This window comes from Lucilia sericata, unplaced genomic scaffold (assembly GCF_015586225.1).
Source record: "Lucilia sericata isolate MDLA Ls3-8-SP2 unplaced genomic scaffold, ASM1558622v1 Contig000012F_arrow, whole genome shotgun sequence".
NCBI lineage: Eukaryota > Metazoa > Arthropoda > Insecta > Diptera > Calliphoridae > Lucilia > Lucilia sericata.
In genome coordinates, this window is record NW_023994051.1 from 1,392,965 (window position 1) to 1,411,173 (window position 18,209).

At 26.3% G+C, this 18,209-nt stretch overlaps 1 protein-coding gene across 4 annotated transcripts in view; it reads left to right on the plus strand.

Moving 5' to 3' along the window:
* LOC119604243 (homeobox protein homothorax) overlaps positions 1–18,209 on the plus strand; it is a 160,595-nt gene that overhangs the window by 140,638 nt on the left and 1,748 nt on the right. For all 4 annotated transcript variants that reach the window (XM_037956744.1, XM_037956734.1, XM_037956758.1 and 1 more), the window contains 2 exons: positions 6,150–6,298; positions 17,400–17,476. In XM_037956744.1, coding sequence (XP_037812672.1) covers positions 6,150–6,298; positions 17,400–17,476 — 226 coding nt within the window. The remainder of the gene's footprint in view (positions 1–6,149; positions 6,299–17,399; positions 17,477–18,209) is intronic.

Below are 18,209 nucleotides of genomic sequence, written 5' to 3' on the forward strand. Positions count from 1 at the left end.
GTTGTGTGTTTTTTCGGGGGATTTTTAATGCGTTTGCTTATTGTTTGTTGCAAGAATGGAAAAAAATATTATTTTTTTTTTATTTATTGAATTTTGCTGAACAAATTTTTTTCATTTTAAATGCAATTAGTTATAATGTTGTTTAAAGTTTTTGTGTTGAAAACTGTGTGTCTTGTTGTTCTGTTTTGGGGGTATGAAACTTGATTTAAACCATTTCCGTTTGAGTTCCTGTGGGAACAGAAAATAATAATCCATAATTCTTTAAAAGTTTGAAAATTAGCTCAAAATATTCTGCTCTGCAAAGTTTAAAGGTGTATAACCTTAAAAGCTTATTGTTGGGTTGTTTTGCAAGTAGGTATTTTATTAAAAAATATACCTAAAAGGTAAAGCTCTTTACAACAGAGCTTTGACTCCAAACAACCACTGACAGCACTAGTTCTGTTATTATCTCGGCTTTTGGAAATGTAATGACTTACCAATGCATTACAGTTAGTCTAGTTATGACTTATTAATAATAAGCATTATTTTTATAGGTATAATTCTCATTTGGTTTAAAATATTTTAAACATAAGTAGATTATTTTTAACCAAGCCGGCGTCAATGACTAAATAGTAATTATTTTCAATTAATTACTTTATAACGTTTAAAAATTAGGAAATTGTGATTTATTAAAACCAGATATTTGTCCTTTAAACACAATTTTAAATTAATCACAATTAGCGCCAAGAATTCCTAAATTATCTCTGGCTAATTTTTAATTTAAATTTTTTGCTTTTTTTTAAATCCATTTTAATAAACAACTTTAATAAAAATTAATGACATCTATTAGTCATTGCAAAAAACATTGTTGCACTTTCCTTATAAAATTGTATATATATTTTTTTATTAATATTATTTAATATTATAGACATAAAACTGCAATATAGTATAATTTTTTGTTTAAGATGCATACAGTGAAAAAAAAAAAAAACGCTAAATCTCAAAATCTGTTTGTGGTTAATCTCTGGTATACAACAAAACCAGTTCTACAATTATGGTAATAAATTTTCACCTTTAGCCAATAATTTTAATTCATTAAACACATTGTCTTTAACTGTCCTCCTTTATTAGCTGCCGTATTATGATAAATGATAAATCAATAAAAGGTCATTAAAATTTTATTAAAAAAAAAATATTATTTTTATTTTATAATAATGAACCAAACTGTGTGGTGGAAAGAATAAAATAATAAAAAAAATATATATAAAATAAGACAATAAAATAATAAACAACTTATTAAGCAGTTTGTTTAGACAAGACTTTGTTGTTATTGTTGTTGTTGTTGGTTGTAGTGTTTTTCTTTTAACAGCCAGTGTGGTCTAAACGTGCAGTGGCACAAAAGTTCACAGACGGATGGATGGACGGACGGACAGGCCAGGCGGTGGAGGATTGTTGTTAAAGTGAAAACATGTAGAAGAGCTTGTAGTGGAACAAAAATAAAATTATGAATTTAGAAGAGTCATTGTTTTTATTGTCATTTAAGCATGTTGTACGTGTCGTCTGTAAACACTTGAAATAACAAGCTTTAGCACCCATAAGTATGGAAACCAAGCCAAACAATCCACTACAGTGTTGAACAAAAGTTTCCCAAGAAAGTTTACCTTAAGCTTAATTAAAGTTTATATAACCTATTAGCTTAGCCAGTGTTTTAGGTATAATAAACTCAAAAAAATGCAGGTAATGTTTATGCTTCATAGTCATGTTTATTAAAATATTACTCTAGTATGCCGAGTCGCAGGGTATTTAAAGTGTTGTGCAAAACTTCATGTCATTTCATTACACCACACACCATGTTTATTTGAAATTTCATTTAAATTAGTTTGAGTAGATTTTGTGTCTGAAGAGGAAGAAAAAAAAAAAACACAAATATTTTCTTAACACTTTACTCCCCTGAAAACAAAGTAAACATATTTATGTTTGATTGTTGATTTTTTTTTTTCAAAATTCAAATTGTGTTAAATGATAAATTCTTTTTACACAAATCAAGTCCTCCCGTACAAATAATTTTTTTCTTTCTTTTGTTTATTTTAATTAAAACCTGAAAAATTAAGGCTGCAAACTGAAAACTACTCAATAACATGTTCAATAAATAAATATTAAACATGTGTGTGAATGAAGTATGAATACACTTATAACGCAAGAATGACCGTAATGGCCAAAATATAAAATCAGTTCATTTTGAAAACGAAAGAAAAAAACAGAAAACTTTGACTTTAAACAGATTTCCGGTCATGTACTACTATAAAGAGTTCCATATAGAACCATTAAGAATTCTATATTTTCTTTTCAAACAAACACAAGAATTAAACAATTTGTATATGATTGGTTCGGTTGTGGCCATGATTGACAGCCGATTGGCATGATTTTATATAAATATACATACACACACAAATTGTATGTAAGTTTAATGATTTGTATATGGTTTTTGAAAGCTTATTTATTTAAGAAAATATAAATGAAATTATTTTTTTAAAAATAAACTTTAAAATAATTGCCTGCAGTTGAATTGTTTTGTTAAAGCATATAAAAATTAAATGAATGAATATGAAATTTACTAAATGTTAATGAAATTTTAAATAAACTTAAAAGAAATAAAATATTAAAGAATTTTGAAAAATTTTATTAAATAAACTTAAAGTTTAGGAAAAAAATAGTAATTAAATTAACTAATAGCCAATTTTTTTAAAATTGTAAATTAAATTATTTTTTCTTTTTAATTTTATTTCAAAATTTTCTAAGTATTTTTTTTAAAGATTTCCTTAAACTTTAAAAACACTTTAAACTGTTTTTTTTTTTTCATTATCAAAAATCTCCACAACACCACTTGATATTAGAGCATAAACACTATATAAAGAAAACTAACGAAAAAATAAAATACAAATTTCAAAAATCCATGATTAATGGATTTTTTTGTATATAAAAATAATCGTCTTTAGAATTTACTATCTATCAAGTGGTTTTAAGACTGCACTTTAGCAGCACTTAAAGTTTTTGAAGCAAAAAGAACGAAATAAACACAAGACTAAAAATACAACATAATTTTTAAGATTGTAGTTCTTGAAACCATATAAGAAGAAAAAAAAACCCAAGATTATCAAATACACTACACTAACGTCTCCACAACCCCACCAACTCCCCTTAGGTTAAAGTAACATTATATAAGTAAGAAGAAAAAAATACAAAAAAAAAAAAGTTTTAAGAGCAAAATTAATCTTTTAGGCGTGTTGCTTATTGTTATAATAACGATGTGCAAAAGCCACTTGTAACATCTTCGTAGGCAACATGATCATGATCATCAATGTAATGTTCAGGGGGTTGCAAGTTTGAGGAAAATTTTTCATTTGATGTAATTTATGTTTTATTATACAAATGAAGTATCTAGTCAAGTGTTTTTTTCAAGTGTATATTATGATTTTATTACATCATTGAAAGTAACAAATTTAAAGCAAATAAATTTTGAGAAATTTCAATAATTTTAAAAGGAAATATACCTAAAAATAGGCTTTGAATTTAATATTTTAAGGCGGCCTTAAAGTAGGCTTTAAATTTTTATTTTAAGAGGCCTAAAAGTAGTCTTTTAATTTATAATTTTATAAAATGTTTAAATACATTTTTATATCCTATACTACTATAATGGGGAGGTATTTATACGTTTGTGCTGATGTTTGTAACGCATAAAAATATTGGTCCTACACCCACCTTGAGTTGATTAAGACATGTCCGTCCGTCCCTCAGTCCGTCTGTCCGGCTGGCTGTTCATGTAAACCTTTGTCATGAAAAATAAATAATTTTTAAAATATACCCATAGTGTAGGGTATCATATAGTAGGCCATGTTCGACTATACATTCTTACTTGTTTATGTCGTGTACTACCTAAAAGTATATTTTAAAATAAAAGCATTTTGCTTATGTTATAATTCTTCCTTAATTACTCTGAGAAAAAAAACCTCCTCAAATTTATCACTCAATTATTAAAATTTTATTAAAATAATTTTTTCATGTAAAATTAAACAAAATATAAAAAAAGTGCCGGGAAATATTATTTAAACAAAAAACCGCAGAAAAAAATTCGTCATGTAAAAACAACAAATTATGTGGCTTGAATTTAAAACAAATACAGCAGCAATTAATGCAAAAAAAATATAAATGAAAAACCTTATGAAAACCACAACGAATTAAAATGGTGTTTTCTATATAACATATGACATGATGTTTTTACCTACATTTTTTTTTGTAACAAAAATTTATTATAAATATCATATAAAACCATAAATTAATCAAGAAAATGCAACAAAATGAAAACGCCTGAAAAGCTGCTTTAAAAAAAATTTAATTAAAACTAGGGAGCGAAGGACCAAAAAAAAAAATCGAGCATTATTTAAAAATATTTATGTATTTTGTTAGTTTAACTTTATTTTGGTAGTTGTTGTTTTAAATATAAAGAAAATCTAATGTGATATTTTTTGTGTATTTTTTTTTGTTGGTCTCTTACAACAAGAAATAAAATCACAAAATTTACTGCAAATTGCTTTAGTGTTTTTTTCTCTTTGCTGTGTGCAGTGTTTGCAAGTTTCATAGGAGTTAAGGGGGGGAAGAGGAGGGGCGGGTTTTGTGTGGAGGAGTTAGTGAAAAAGAAAACAAACTATAACATATCCATTTTAATATATTAGATTTTCTCATAATGTAGTTATATGCGAAGTATATGTTAAGAACATTTATTTTTGGTAAAATGTTTCTTTTTGGTCTTACAAAGTCTAACTGTATAAAACCGTCACATAAATTGAAAATTTTCTTTAAATGGTATGAAAGCAAAAATAAGCAAATGAATAGAATTTTGTCAAACAAATTGAAAGTAATTTAGATTCTTAAATTAGAAATTTTATTTTTTTATAATTTTATTAAAAGAAATTTTTTGTTAGAAAGACAAAATTTAAAAGTTTATCCAGCTAAGGTAATAAAAATAAACATTTTATGCTTATAACAAAAATGATTTTTTATAAATTATATTAAAGTTTTTTTCTTTAGTTATTTTTTTTATTTGGGGAAAATTATTTATTTTGTCATTTTAACTTATTTATTTAGGCTGGAAAATTTTATCTTAAATAAACTTCCGTTTATATATTGTTTAAATTTTTCTTTAAAAAAAAAATTCGTTTAAATACAATACCACAAAAATGCTGCTGTTTTACACATTTATATTTTTTTCCACAATTTTCTTCAACTCATTTTAGTAAATAAATTTAATTTATATTTAAAAAAAATATTTGTTTAAAAAAAAAAAACACAATATAAATAAATAAACAAGGAAAAACTATACACATAAAACAAATAATAATTCAAATTTAAAATTCTTTTTCAAGAGATTTTAAACAATAGATAAAAATGATTTAAGCAAGCAACAAAAAAATTTAAATAAAATAAAAGTGTTTAAATTAACCCAAAATTATGCATAAATATTAAATAACAAATAAATCTAAAGGCCCCCGGTATGTGTACACTTCTGGTTTTAATGACAAATATTAATTTTGATCCCACCCAAACTGAAATATTTAATTATATTAGAGTCTTTTGTGAACAATTGTTGAAGGTTTTGTTTTACTATGATTATCATATTCATTTTAGTATTTGTTTTTTAAACAAATTTCATGGGTTTTGATTTTGTTAAATATGTACATACCAACGAAGAAATCTAAAACCTAAATAAGTGGCAAGTAAATATTTGGGGGGTAAATATATTGAGAAATATAGACTGAATGGCAAAAATAAATAATAACGAAAAAATGACAGTAATGAGACAACTAGCATTACTAATGTTGTGAATATGTTAGATCTAGCTAGAGCAAAATAGGAAAATTTTGTTAAAATTTATAAAAGTTTTCGAAATTAAAAAAAAAAATAATATTATTTTTGCTTTGATAAAGACGTTTATGCTTTTAAAGTCAATAAAACTTCAAAAAGAATATTTTTGCATATAAAAGCATATTTTGCATATAAAGCATATTTTGCATATTTTTGCATAAAAAATCATATTTTGAAATATTGCTTAAACAAAATTTTTAAAAATTTGTTATTCTTTTACTAATTAAATTAAATTTTTGTTTTATTTTTAGGCGATGCCAGCAATGCTAGTATAGGTAGCGGCGAAGGCACCGGCGAAGAGGATGACGATGCGAATGGCAAAAAGAACCAAAAGAAACGTGGCATTTTCCCAAAAGTAGCAACAAATATTTTAAGAGCGTGGCTGTTTCAGCATTTAACAGTAAGTACAATTTATAATATTTTCAATTAGTATTTTATACTTTATAAATATAAGTCATAGCACAAAAAAATAAAAATCCACAAAAAACGCGCGCCATTTTATTTGGTCTGCCTCCCCATAAATATAAACAAAGTAAAACAAAAATAAGAAAAAGCAGGCAGTAAGTCTATAAACTATATAAAAACGACAGCCATATTAAATGTCGATAATTAACCGTTTAGTAGCCTATAATTATCAAAAAAACACACAGGCACAATACAATAATAATACATTCAGCCAACAAACAGAAAATTAAATAAAACTGAAACAAAAACCAGGCTTTACAAGAGCAGACGCAATAGTTGCAACCTAAACCAGAAAAGCCAAGACAGCCACCAACCAAATAAACTGAAACTAATAAAAAAAAAACTAAAGAAGAAACAGTCAAGTCAGTCAGCCATCAAACAAAAATTTTTATATGAAAACGTAATAATACACACAAAAAGCAACAACAACAACAATTATAATAGCAACAAACAGAAATGGCAAACAAACATAAAAAATAAAAAAAAACATTGGAAACAAAACAAAAACTATAGTTGTTGTATGTTTAAAAGAAGTGGAAACTTAAATTGTGTGTTGCAGCCAGACACGACCTAAAACTTGTGTTGTTTTAAATGTTACTTTCTTGTTGTTGTTGCTGTTGTTTTTGTTGTTGTTATTATTGTTATATGTATAAATGTCGACATTGTGCAAATGAAACACTTTGTAAAATTACTTTATGGTTACTCGCGCAACCAACAACACATGGAACATATTATCAGCAGCAAAAAAAAAAAAAAAAAATAATAAAACCTATAATAATATTATATTCTTGCAACAAGAAGAAAAACTTAATAAAACAAAAACAAAAAAGGAAAAAGTAGGAGGGGAGTCTTTTTTCTGTATTATTTTCTTGTTCTCGTCTTTTGCATGTTTGTTCGACTGACTGAATGACAGACGCACATATTACAGACAGACTTGCATATGTATAAACATTTGTTGCCTGGGTTTGGAAACAGTCAGTCAGTCAGTCAGCCAGCCAGCAAAAGCAGAGTGCTAATGAAACAAAAGAGTGCAATATTGTAGACAAAAAAGGGTTAAGCTGATATGTTTTAAAATTATGTAGGAGGGTAGGGTTGAGAATTCTAGGTATAATAACTTAAACTTTTTTGATGAAAAGCTTTTGACAAAATATATTTTTAAAAAAGCCTTTTGCAAAAAGTGTTTTTTTTATTAAAAGCTTTATGATCCATTTTTGTAATGATAAGTTTTTGACAAAAAATATTTAAAAAAAAAGCTTTTTGTAAAAAGTGTTTTTTTTATAAAAAGCTTTATAATCCACTTTTTAATGGTAAGTTTTTGACAAAAAATATTTTTAAAAAAGCTTTTTGCAAAAAGTGTTATTTTATAAAAAGCTTTATGAAAAATAAGCATTTTTTACTGAAAGCTTTTAATAAAGAAACATCTTATTGAAAAGCTTTATGCTTTTATGAAAAGATTTTGACAAAAAAAAACGTTTAAAAAAAGTAATTTTAGGAAAAGCTTTTCTCAAAAAAGTTTTTGTAATTAAGACATTTGGAAAAAAGAATTTTTCAAAAGCTTTTAGAAAAGCATGATTTTTAATTAAAAGCTTTTGAAACAAGAAACATTTTTATAAAAGCTTTTATGAAAGCTTCTTTTTGTATAACAAAATTTGATTGGAACTTTCGATATAAAGCTATTATTTTCAAACAAAATCAACATAATGTTTACTTCTCTTAAATAAGTTTTGAACTTAAGCTTTCCACTTCTCACTTAATTTAAAAAGCTTTTAACAAATTTCTGCTATAATTTCTCAACCTTTAGGCAAATTTCTTAAATAATTATTAGTTTTTGCTTGTGGTTTATAATTTTAATCAGTTTTTGTTGTTGTTGCTTTTACGTTCGTCTTAAATATAAACCATAATGGCTGACGCCTTTAAGGCCGCCTATTTTTAAAATAACATGTGCATATTTTGACGACGTTGTTGTTGTTGTTGCTGGCTGTTATTATTGTTTTTGCTCGCTATTTAACACCATCATGCATTTTCCGTGTTGATAATGATGTTGTTGTTGTTGTTGCTATTGTTGTAGTTTATATATAATTTTTTTTGCTTTCATACTTGGCTGTTTTTAATTTTAATGTACATACAACAACAAAAGCAATAATGTACGTACAACAAAAAATGTCTACAAAACAATTTGCGCATGGCGACGTTAACATTTGTTGGCTGCACACACACAATTACACAAACAGTCCAACAAATAAACAAACATTTTTACATACACATTTTTTACAAACAAATATAAATTGCAGTGTGTAAAATGAAATAAAATAAAAATATTGCAGACAACACGTTCCAGCAAAATGTTAAACTTGTCATGACAACCTTCTACTACTCATACTACTTCTACTACTGACTGCCAGCCTGCCACCACCACCAACAACAACTACAACAACAATTATGCCCCTTACTCTTTTTTTCCTTAACAAATTTATTTATTACATTTTAAAGTATTATTAAAAAGAAAAATGAGGCAAGTAGTAAGGAAAAGTATGTATGTGTATATATTGTGAAAATTGTTACTTTATATTTTTCACCAAGTTTAAATAAACAATTTATTTATTTATTGTAGTTTATGTTTTCTTTATTTTCTTTGTGGTTAGAAAAATAAAATTCAAACTAATGTCTCTAACTTACACCCCTGATGACAGGCCAACGACAAATATCATCTTTATGCCAAAGAAATAATATACACACTTGCAATGTTATGGTAAAACAGCCTTTAAGTAAAAGAGTTTATACACAGAGGGAAAAGGAAATATACACGCCTGGTACCAAATTGACACCAAAGAGTTTATAATTTTCCAATAACGTCCGTTGTCAAAGTATATATATAGGTACGTATGACAACACTATGTAATGTTGACAATGCAACGTTGTCAATATTGCAACAATTCGTTGTCGAAACCTAAATTTTATACACATCCGTTGTCTTAATGCGGTAAGCTCACTATTGGCAACGGATTGTTTGTCAATAGTGAGTTTACCACGTATGTTGGTTGACATTTAGACAACGGCTGTGTATAAAATTTAGATTTCGACAATGAATTGTTGTAATGTTGTCAACATTACATAGTGTTGTCGTACGTATGTATATATATACTTTGACAACGGATGGTATTGAAAAATTATAAACAGTTTGGTGTCAATTTGGTACCAGGCGTGTATATTTCTTTTTCCCTCTGTGTACTTGGCTTAAGTACATATTTTTTTAATTTTTGAGGATATGAAATAATTAGCAGGAACTTATTAATGGAATATTCAAGCCAATTTTTTCTTTCTTGAGCCAATTTTTTAAAAATTTCCTACAAAATTTTTTTAAAGGAAATTATGGAGATTTATGTAAATAGATTTGGGAATTCGAAATATTACTTAAAAATCTTCAAAAATTGTTAAAGGGCTTAATATTCATTAATTTTGTAAAAATTTTGACTGAATTATGTAAAAGGGATTTTAGGAAATTTGTGAAATGGCTTTAAGATTAATTAAAAAATTTTAACTTAATTTTTTAAAAAGGGATTTTTAGGATTTTTTTTTAACAGTTTGGGAATTAAAAAAAATTAAATACCAATTTTAGTTAAAATTTTCATTGAGTTTGTAAAGGAAAATTTTGCGAATTTTGGTTTAATTTTAAAAATTTCCTAAAAATATAAAAATTTTAAATTTTTTTCTAAAAATTTTCTTCGTCTACATTTTCCTCCAAAGATCTAATACCTTAAAATTGCTTGTTTTAGAAACAATTATTATTACTGTTGCTGTTGTTGTTGCTGTCTGCTTGCAACATGTGTATGATGATTGTTCTTACCATGTTGTTGTTGCTGTTTTTTTAGTTTTTTGTATTCTAAATGCAAGTGAAATTATTCTACAGTTTATGTGCAAATTTTGCTGTTGTTGTTGTTGCTGTAGTAGTAGTAGTTTTTTTAAGGCGTGACAGTAATTAATTATTTTGTTGTATGGTAAATTAATACATGAAATGGACTTTGTCTCAAAATGACATTCATATGCATTTCACACCATGTTTTTTTTTTTAAATATTATTTTCAAACAGAATACGCTAAAGAGTTTAGAGATGTATTTTAAAAGATATAAAATTTAAACAAATGAATGTAGAGAATAAGAATGAAGTTGTTTGGGGAACAACAAATACTTAATTGATTTAAAGAATTGATGTAAAGAATAACAATTTGAAGAATTTGGGAAAACTTTTCCTTTTTTTTTTTGCCAATTCTTTCATTAATTTTATTTCCTTGATAGCTGCAAATTTAAATGTATTTTCTTTAAAACCAACCACTTTTATTTAATATTATAATCACTGACCGGAAATAAATTCTATTTGTTATGCTTCATTTATGATGCAAAAACTCTTAAGAAACCACCACATAAGTTCAAACATGATTTCCTTAAACCATAAAAAAACACAACTAAATAGCTTAAGATAAGCAAAAAGGATATTTGAAGAAATGTTAATATATAGGGAAAGGTTTCTTAAAAGTTTTTATAATAAAATTTTATATATTTGTTTATCCATTTTTGACCAAAATATAGCAGCTTAACCAAACTTGACCAGCAAATTAACATTGAAAGTATTACTAAAGATTAAAGGATATTTTTGTACATAAGATTTTATTGCTAAACTACTGGTTTAAAAGGTAATTTTTAAGATTTGTATCTTGAAAAGTAAAGTTTGTTTAAGAAAATACATAAAATTTTATATTGTAATAATAGAGAGAAATTTTTGGGGTTTTCATGGCAGTTTTTAACTTGACATTTTAGTTTGTTTTTTTTTTTGTTAAAAAAAACTTTGACAGTGATGTATTACTTTAGAAATTTTTAGTTTAAGCAAAAATTTGTGCATTATGAAAAGTTTATTTCCCCCAAAAAAACAACAACTATACCAGCTTTTGGTTAAACAAATAACAGCCAGAGTAAAATATTTGTTTTTTTGCCAGCCTTCAATTTCAAGTGTTGATATCTCTATAAAGCCCAAAACCTCTCTAATATTGCTGTTGCCGTTGCCGGTTGCTAGTAGAAATTAATGAGTGGTGTTTATAGCCAATAGCGAGCTGAACACACAGTTTTGCGTATCGTTTCATAATGAAAATAAAATAAAAAACCAACGGCAACAGCCACCATAACAAATATGGCTGGCTAAATATTGTAGCAAAAGCAATCAGCCAGTCAGCCAGCCACCAAAGCAAATCTCCACCTCCTACCATAAAAATAATAATAATAAAAATATAAAAAAAAAATCAGCCAGAAAAACAGCAATAAAACTACAGACTTAAACTAATACACAAACAGATACTCACTAATACTTACGCTTTAACTTTTTTTTACCCAGCCACCAGAGCTAATAAAGCATTTTATATGATATTTACTTTAAAATTAAAATTTATATAAAAAAAAAAATACAAAATAAATAAAATTGTTTTTATTTATTTACTAAACATCTATATCTAGACATAAACCTAGTAGCTGGTTTTGTGTTTTTTATAACTACTTTTTAAAAAGATCTTATCTGTTTATAATTTTTGTCTTGTCCTGGGTTTAATGAATATTTTAAAGTGGAAAAACTTTGAGTGCAAAGTTTAACAACGCATTAAGATTTTATATATATATTTTTTTAAATTTGAAAGAAAAAAGCACCTAATAATTGGCAAATCAATTATATATTTTATTTTAATTACACTTTTATTTAAAAATACTTCAAGAAAATTTGCATTATTAATAAATGCTTTTATGACACACCACTATAGTGGGGATAGTATTATGCGTTTGTGCTGATATTTATAACACCCCCAATCGGCTCAGAATCACTTTCTGAGTTGATTTAGTTATGTCCGTCCGTCCATCTGTCCGTCTGTGTGTCCAAGTAAACCTGGTGCGCACTCTACAATTTTCAAGATAATTTGATGAAATTTGACACATGCTCTTCTTTTGACCCAAGGACGAAGCTTATTGAGAGAGGTTAAAATCGGTCCATTATTTCGTATAGCACAATACAACCGTACACCCCGAATTGAGCTTTTAAGCTCATAAATATGTTAAATGTTTTTGTATCACTTCAAATATCGACAAAACTTAGTTTTATATAAGAACTAATACTCTAATAGTTTCTCAGGTATACGAATTTTTCTATTTAATTCATGTGGGGGCTTCAAGCTCGCCAGATGAAAGTCCGCCCTTTTTCCTCCAAAATGTTCAGATGAATATTAAAGTAATTTGTGTAAAATTTGAAGAATCTAGTTCTATTAGTTTCCCAGTGAAACGAAATTTTGTATTTTATTCATATGGGAGGTACCAAGTCAACCATAAGTCCGCCCGTTATACTCTAAATGTTCAGATGAATGTCAAAGTTCTTCAAGGAAAATTTAAAGATTCTAGGTCTAATAGTTTCCAAGATAAACGATTTTTTTTTATTTAATTTATATGGGAGATGCCACGCCCCCTAATGATAGACCGCCCACTTTTTATCCTAAATAATCATATTGACACTTAAGTGGCTCCGTCAAAATTTGCGGACTCTAACTGTTATATTATCTCAAATATAAGGATTTTATATTTTCTTAATATGGGCGTGGCTTCTCGCCCACTTGAAATATCAAAGTAAAAAGTAGTATTACCTATTCCAGACATACAGGAATACGCTGTGAAAATTTCAAGAAAATCGGTTCAGCCGCTTAGTAGTCTATAACGTTCAAACATACAAATAAACATACATTAATTTTTATATATATATAGGTTAATAATTTTGCTGATCGGGCCTCATTTGATCCTATCCCCCATACAAAGTCCCCTTCAGAAAATAACTTGATGATCAAAATGTCTTTATAAACATATTATATATGATATTCGGCATAAATAACTAACCTAACCTAAGTCCTGTACCATAATGTATAAGGATAGGACTATAATAACCCCCTGCCCCCATATTACTCCTCAATTAGAAAATCTCTTTTCGTCAAAAAAATATTTCTGAATTGACTTTATTATTAAAAAAAATTATCAAAATTTTTAACATAATCTTTGGTGTAGGGTGTCATGCCCGACTATACATTTTTACATGTTTTATTTTCTTCTTATTGAAACCATTGCTTTTTCCTAAAATTGTTTTTAAATTAAAATTTCTTTTACAATCATTTAACTGTCAAATCCTTTACTTAAACTAAAATAAATGCGAAAAAAACGGATGTCAGTATTTAATTACTATTGTTAAACCCCTTTTTAACACAGTTCGCTTAATAACCAGGATCTTTTTAATTCAACAAATCACAACTAAAGCCAGGCACGAGCCATCAGCCATCAAATCCGGCACATCCGGCAGCTGTTTAACAAACAAAAAAACCGAACCTAACTTCCTTTAAAGTTTATTTTTTTTTAGCAAAATCTTTAAATAATTGCTGAAAAATAAATTTCAATTTAAGTAGACAAGAAACAACAACAACAACTTTTATAATTTATGAAAACATGACTTTTAATAGAATACAACAACTACTACTTTAGCCAATAAATGAATTTTACACATACTTTGGTATATTTTATTTATTTATAACAAGCATCAATGGTTATTAGATTCTCTAACAAAAGCTTTCAAATAAAAAGTCAGGGAAAAATAAACCACAACATGCTACAAACTAGAAGAAGAAGACCTATGACAATTTATGGTTTATTTTTTTTTTCTTGTTCTAACGGACTGCAACAAGAAAGAAAATGCAACTCAAACTACTAGAAAATGTTAAACTATAATAAAAAAGGGAGTAAATAAATATGGGTGGGTTTCTGTTGCTGTTGTTGTTTTTGTCTATATAGAGAAAGAAAAACAAATATAATATGCAGATATATGCTTAAAATATGCACATATATATATACTATTATATGCCACAAACTATGTGTCTAAACAGGATAACAAGAAAATGCATTAGACAAGAAAACTTACAAACTTGCATTTGTACATAAGTATGTATGTATTAGTTTAAGGATCAATGCAGACTTTTGTTAAAAATTTCAATTTCAACATATTTTCCAACTAAAATATATTCTATATTGAACAAAATTCAATATTATTATTGTATTGTAAATGTTTATATGTTTGTTTAGATTATAGTTAGATGTCCTTGTTAGTAGAACATGATTTTGCATAAGAAAACGGTAAATTTCACGCAACAAATGACAATTTCGACAGATACCAACAAATACTAATAGTTAAACGAAAATTGTAAATACTATTGCTGCAACAATACCTTAACAAACCTGCTGGCATGTCGGTAGCTATTGCAAAAGTCCTGTAGGTGTTGTTTAGCTTTATATATGTATGTATTTACTCTAAGGTAGTTATTGTTAATATGTCTTATTTGTTGTTGTTGCTGCAGTTACAAACATTATTTGGCAAAAAATAATATTGATTATTTAACAAAATTGCATTTTATTGTTTTGTATTGTCATTTATTGGATAAAGTATAAAGGAAGGACCTTTTTGTAATGCAAGTCTGCTTGCCTGGCACAACAATTTGCTTTAGTTTAGTTTGCAAAACTTTAAATGTTGTTTTTGGAGAAATGTCAATGTTTTAAGGCGTGTTTTTTTTGCTGATATTGTTTTGCAAACAATAAATTTTATGTTTTCTACAGACAAACATTTCAATTGTATTATTTTATTATATGTTTAAGAAATGAGTAATTTTCATCATTTAATGCATTTTTCCATTGGGGAGTTGTCTTAACATGTACACGCCAAGACAATAAATTTAATTAAAATTGTTTGCCTAAAATGAATTAATTTTGTTATTAACCTTAAGGCTAGAAGAAGGATATAAATTAAAGTTTTTAAAACAAATTAATAGTTTGTGAATGGAAGTAAAGAAAATAATTAGATTTTAGTATTAGATTTTTATTAAGTTTTATTAACCTGCCCTAAAGTAGGCTTTATTTCATGGGTACACAGAGGGAAAAGGAAATATACACGCCTGGTACCAAATTGACACCAAAAAGTTTATAATTTTTCAATAACATCCGTTGTCAAAGTATATACATACGTGCTACAACGTTGCGTTGTCAACATTGCAACTATTCGTTGTCGAAATTTAAATTTTATACACATCCGTTGTCTAAATGTGTGACAAACAATCCGTTGCCAATAGTGAGCTTACCACGTTTGTTAACATTTAGACAACGGATGTGTATAACATTTAGATTTCGACAACGAATTGTTGCAATGTTATCAACATTACATAGTGTTGTCGTACGTATGTATATATTTTGAAAACTGATGTTATTGAAAAATTATCTTTGGTGTCAATTTGGTATCAGGCGTGTATATTTCTTTTTCCATCTGTGTAATAGTTCAAAGTTTATTAGAAAACTGAGGACTAAAAAATTAAAATAAAATTTAATTTAATTTAACGTTTAAAAACCACTTTTAATTGTTAAATTACTCCAACAGCTCAAACATTTATTCAAAATTTAATTATTTTTATAATCAGCCTAAAAGTATGCTTGTTAAAAGAAATCTTATACAATTTTGTGTTAAAATTTTAATTAAAAGGGTTGTAAGAATGTGAAGAAACAGCTCTACAATAAATCCTTAAAAGCTAGCCACTATTTGTGGCAATATTTTGAAATATATTCATTCTTGACAATTTCATAATCATCCCAAAAATATGCTTTCTTTTTAGTGACTTGATTAGTTATTTGTTTATAATTTTCTCTTTTTAAAGAAATATGATCTACAATTCTTAGTTAAAGAAAGCAAATAAACTGCTGCGTTAATATTGCCTTTAGTTTTTAATCTTTTTAATTTTAAATTAAATAAAATTATCTCTTAAAAACTTTTAATTTAATTTTTTAACTAATGAACTTGTAATAATCATGTTACTTTATCTTAAATTGTTATTATGTTTTAAATAATTTTTCTAAAAACTAACTAGTTAATCATTAAATAAATAATAGCTACTGTTTGCTTCCAAAACTATTCAATCAATAAGATTATATTATACAAAAAAAACTCTTACGCACCCAAAAATTATTGTGCAGTAAGCGCCACAAAACTGCATTATTATTAATACAAAATATTTGTTTAAATAGTATTACAAAAGTTTACAGCAAATAGTGAAAAAAAAAGATTAGATTAACTCTTAAAAAATAAGACCAGACTAGAATTTCTATAAAACTATGTAATTGTTTGCTTAAAAATTGGGCGCACTCTCCGCTAGATATTGCATTTCAAGTAGCAAATACTACATATTAAATACATTTCTTTTTTTTTTTTTGTTCAATATTTATTTGTTTCAATTTTCCCTCATACCATATACTTATTGCTAGTTAAACGACTAAAAGGGATTTGTTTAGAAATTGTAGTTGCTGTTTGATTTTTGATATGATTTCTCTAAATCCCTTGAAATGTTTGTTTACACATTGACGCCACTCTGGCGGCTCGCTAGACATGTTTGAGTTTTTTTTTTTAAATTTTTTCTTTTTTTTTCCATTCTGTTTCATTTCGAAAATTTATGAGGGAGGGCTAACTAAACAAATACTTTTGGAATTTTGGAGTGCAATATGCAGTTTCTGGCTTTTTTCCCCCCGTTTTAGAGATTATCAGCTAAATGAAATCAGTAAGTTAGGAAAACAAAATTTAGGACATTTTGAGTGTGTAAAAAGTGAGATAATATTTTTTTGGGGGTATTAGATTACTTAGATTAGTGGCGTTAGTGTTTTTTTTTCTTTGGTTGATTGTTAATTTTTATTTAATTTATATGTTTTGTTGTTATTGTTTGTACATTAAATAAATGAACAAAAAAAAAGAATTTGTTTAGATAAACTACCTGTCATTTATAAATGAATATGTGAGCAAGGTTTTTGGGCAAAAATAAAATGATTGATGATTTTTTTATAGTTGGTTTGCTTATAAGATAATGTGCTTTATTATTTATTTTGTTATATATTTAATATATATAATATATTTTATAGATTATTAATGTTTGCTGTTGTTTTGTTTTTAATTTTAGCATCCCTACCCCTCCGAAGATCAGAAAAAACAATTGGCACAAGATACCGGCCTTACGATACTGCAAGTAAATAATTGGTAAGTTAAAGAAAACATTACAATATTTAACAAATAAATTAAAATACAAAAAAATCATAATTATTGTAAAGCCTAAAAGTAGGCTTTAAATTTCTTGTTAAACTTTACCTTTAAGTATGCTTTATAATTTCCAGTTTATTTTTATGAAATTTTTTCAAGGTTTTTTTTCCAAAAATTTTGCTTTATTGTTGGTAATAACAAAAATGATTTGCAAAAAAATATGTATTTTTCAAATACTGGCAAACATTTTCTTTATAATTTTTTCGGTTTCATTTGTTCTTAATACAGCAAAAATGTACTAAAGAAAAAAAAAAAACAATCTTCGAGCATTAACCTCAATTTGTAGCCAACAATAATAAGTTTTTTTTTTTTTTTTGTAAATGCAACTAAAGTTTGCAACAACAGCAACAGTAAAAAAATGCAAGACAAAAAAAACACTAACAACAACCTTAAAAAAATAATGTTTGTTTGCCAAGAAATTGTTAGTTTTTGCTGGTTTTTCATAAATAACAACCCAGAAAAGTTATAATAACAACAACTACAAAAAAATAAATATATTTTGTATTAAACATCTTAAATAAACAAAAAAAATATCAACCACAGAATCATGGTTACAGCAAACAAAAAAATATATCGAAAAAAAATCTTAAATCAGGTTGATTTTATTTTTTGTTATAATGATATTTTTGCTGCTTTTGTTTGAAGTTGTTGTTGTTATTATAGTTCTTAGCAA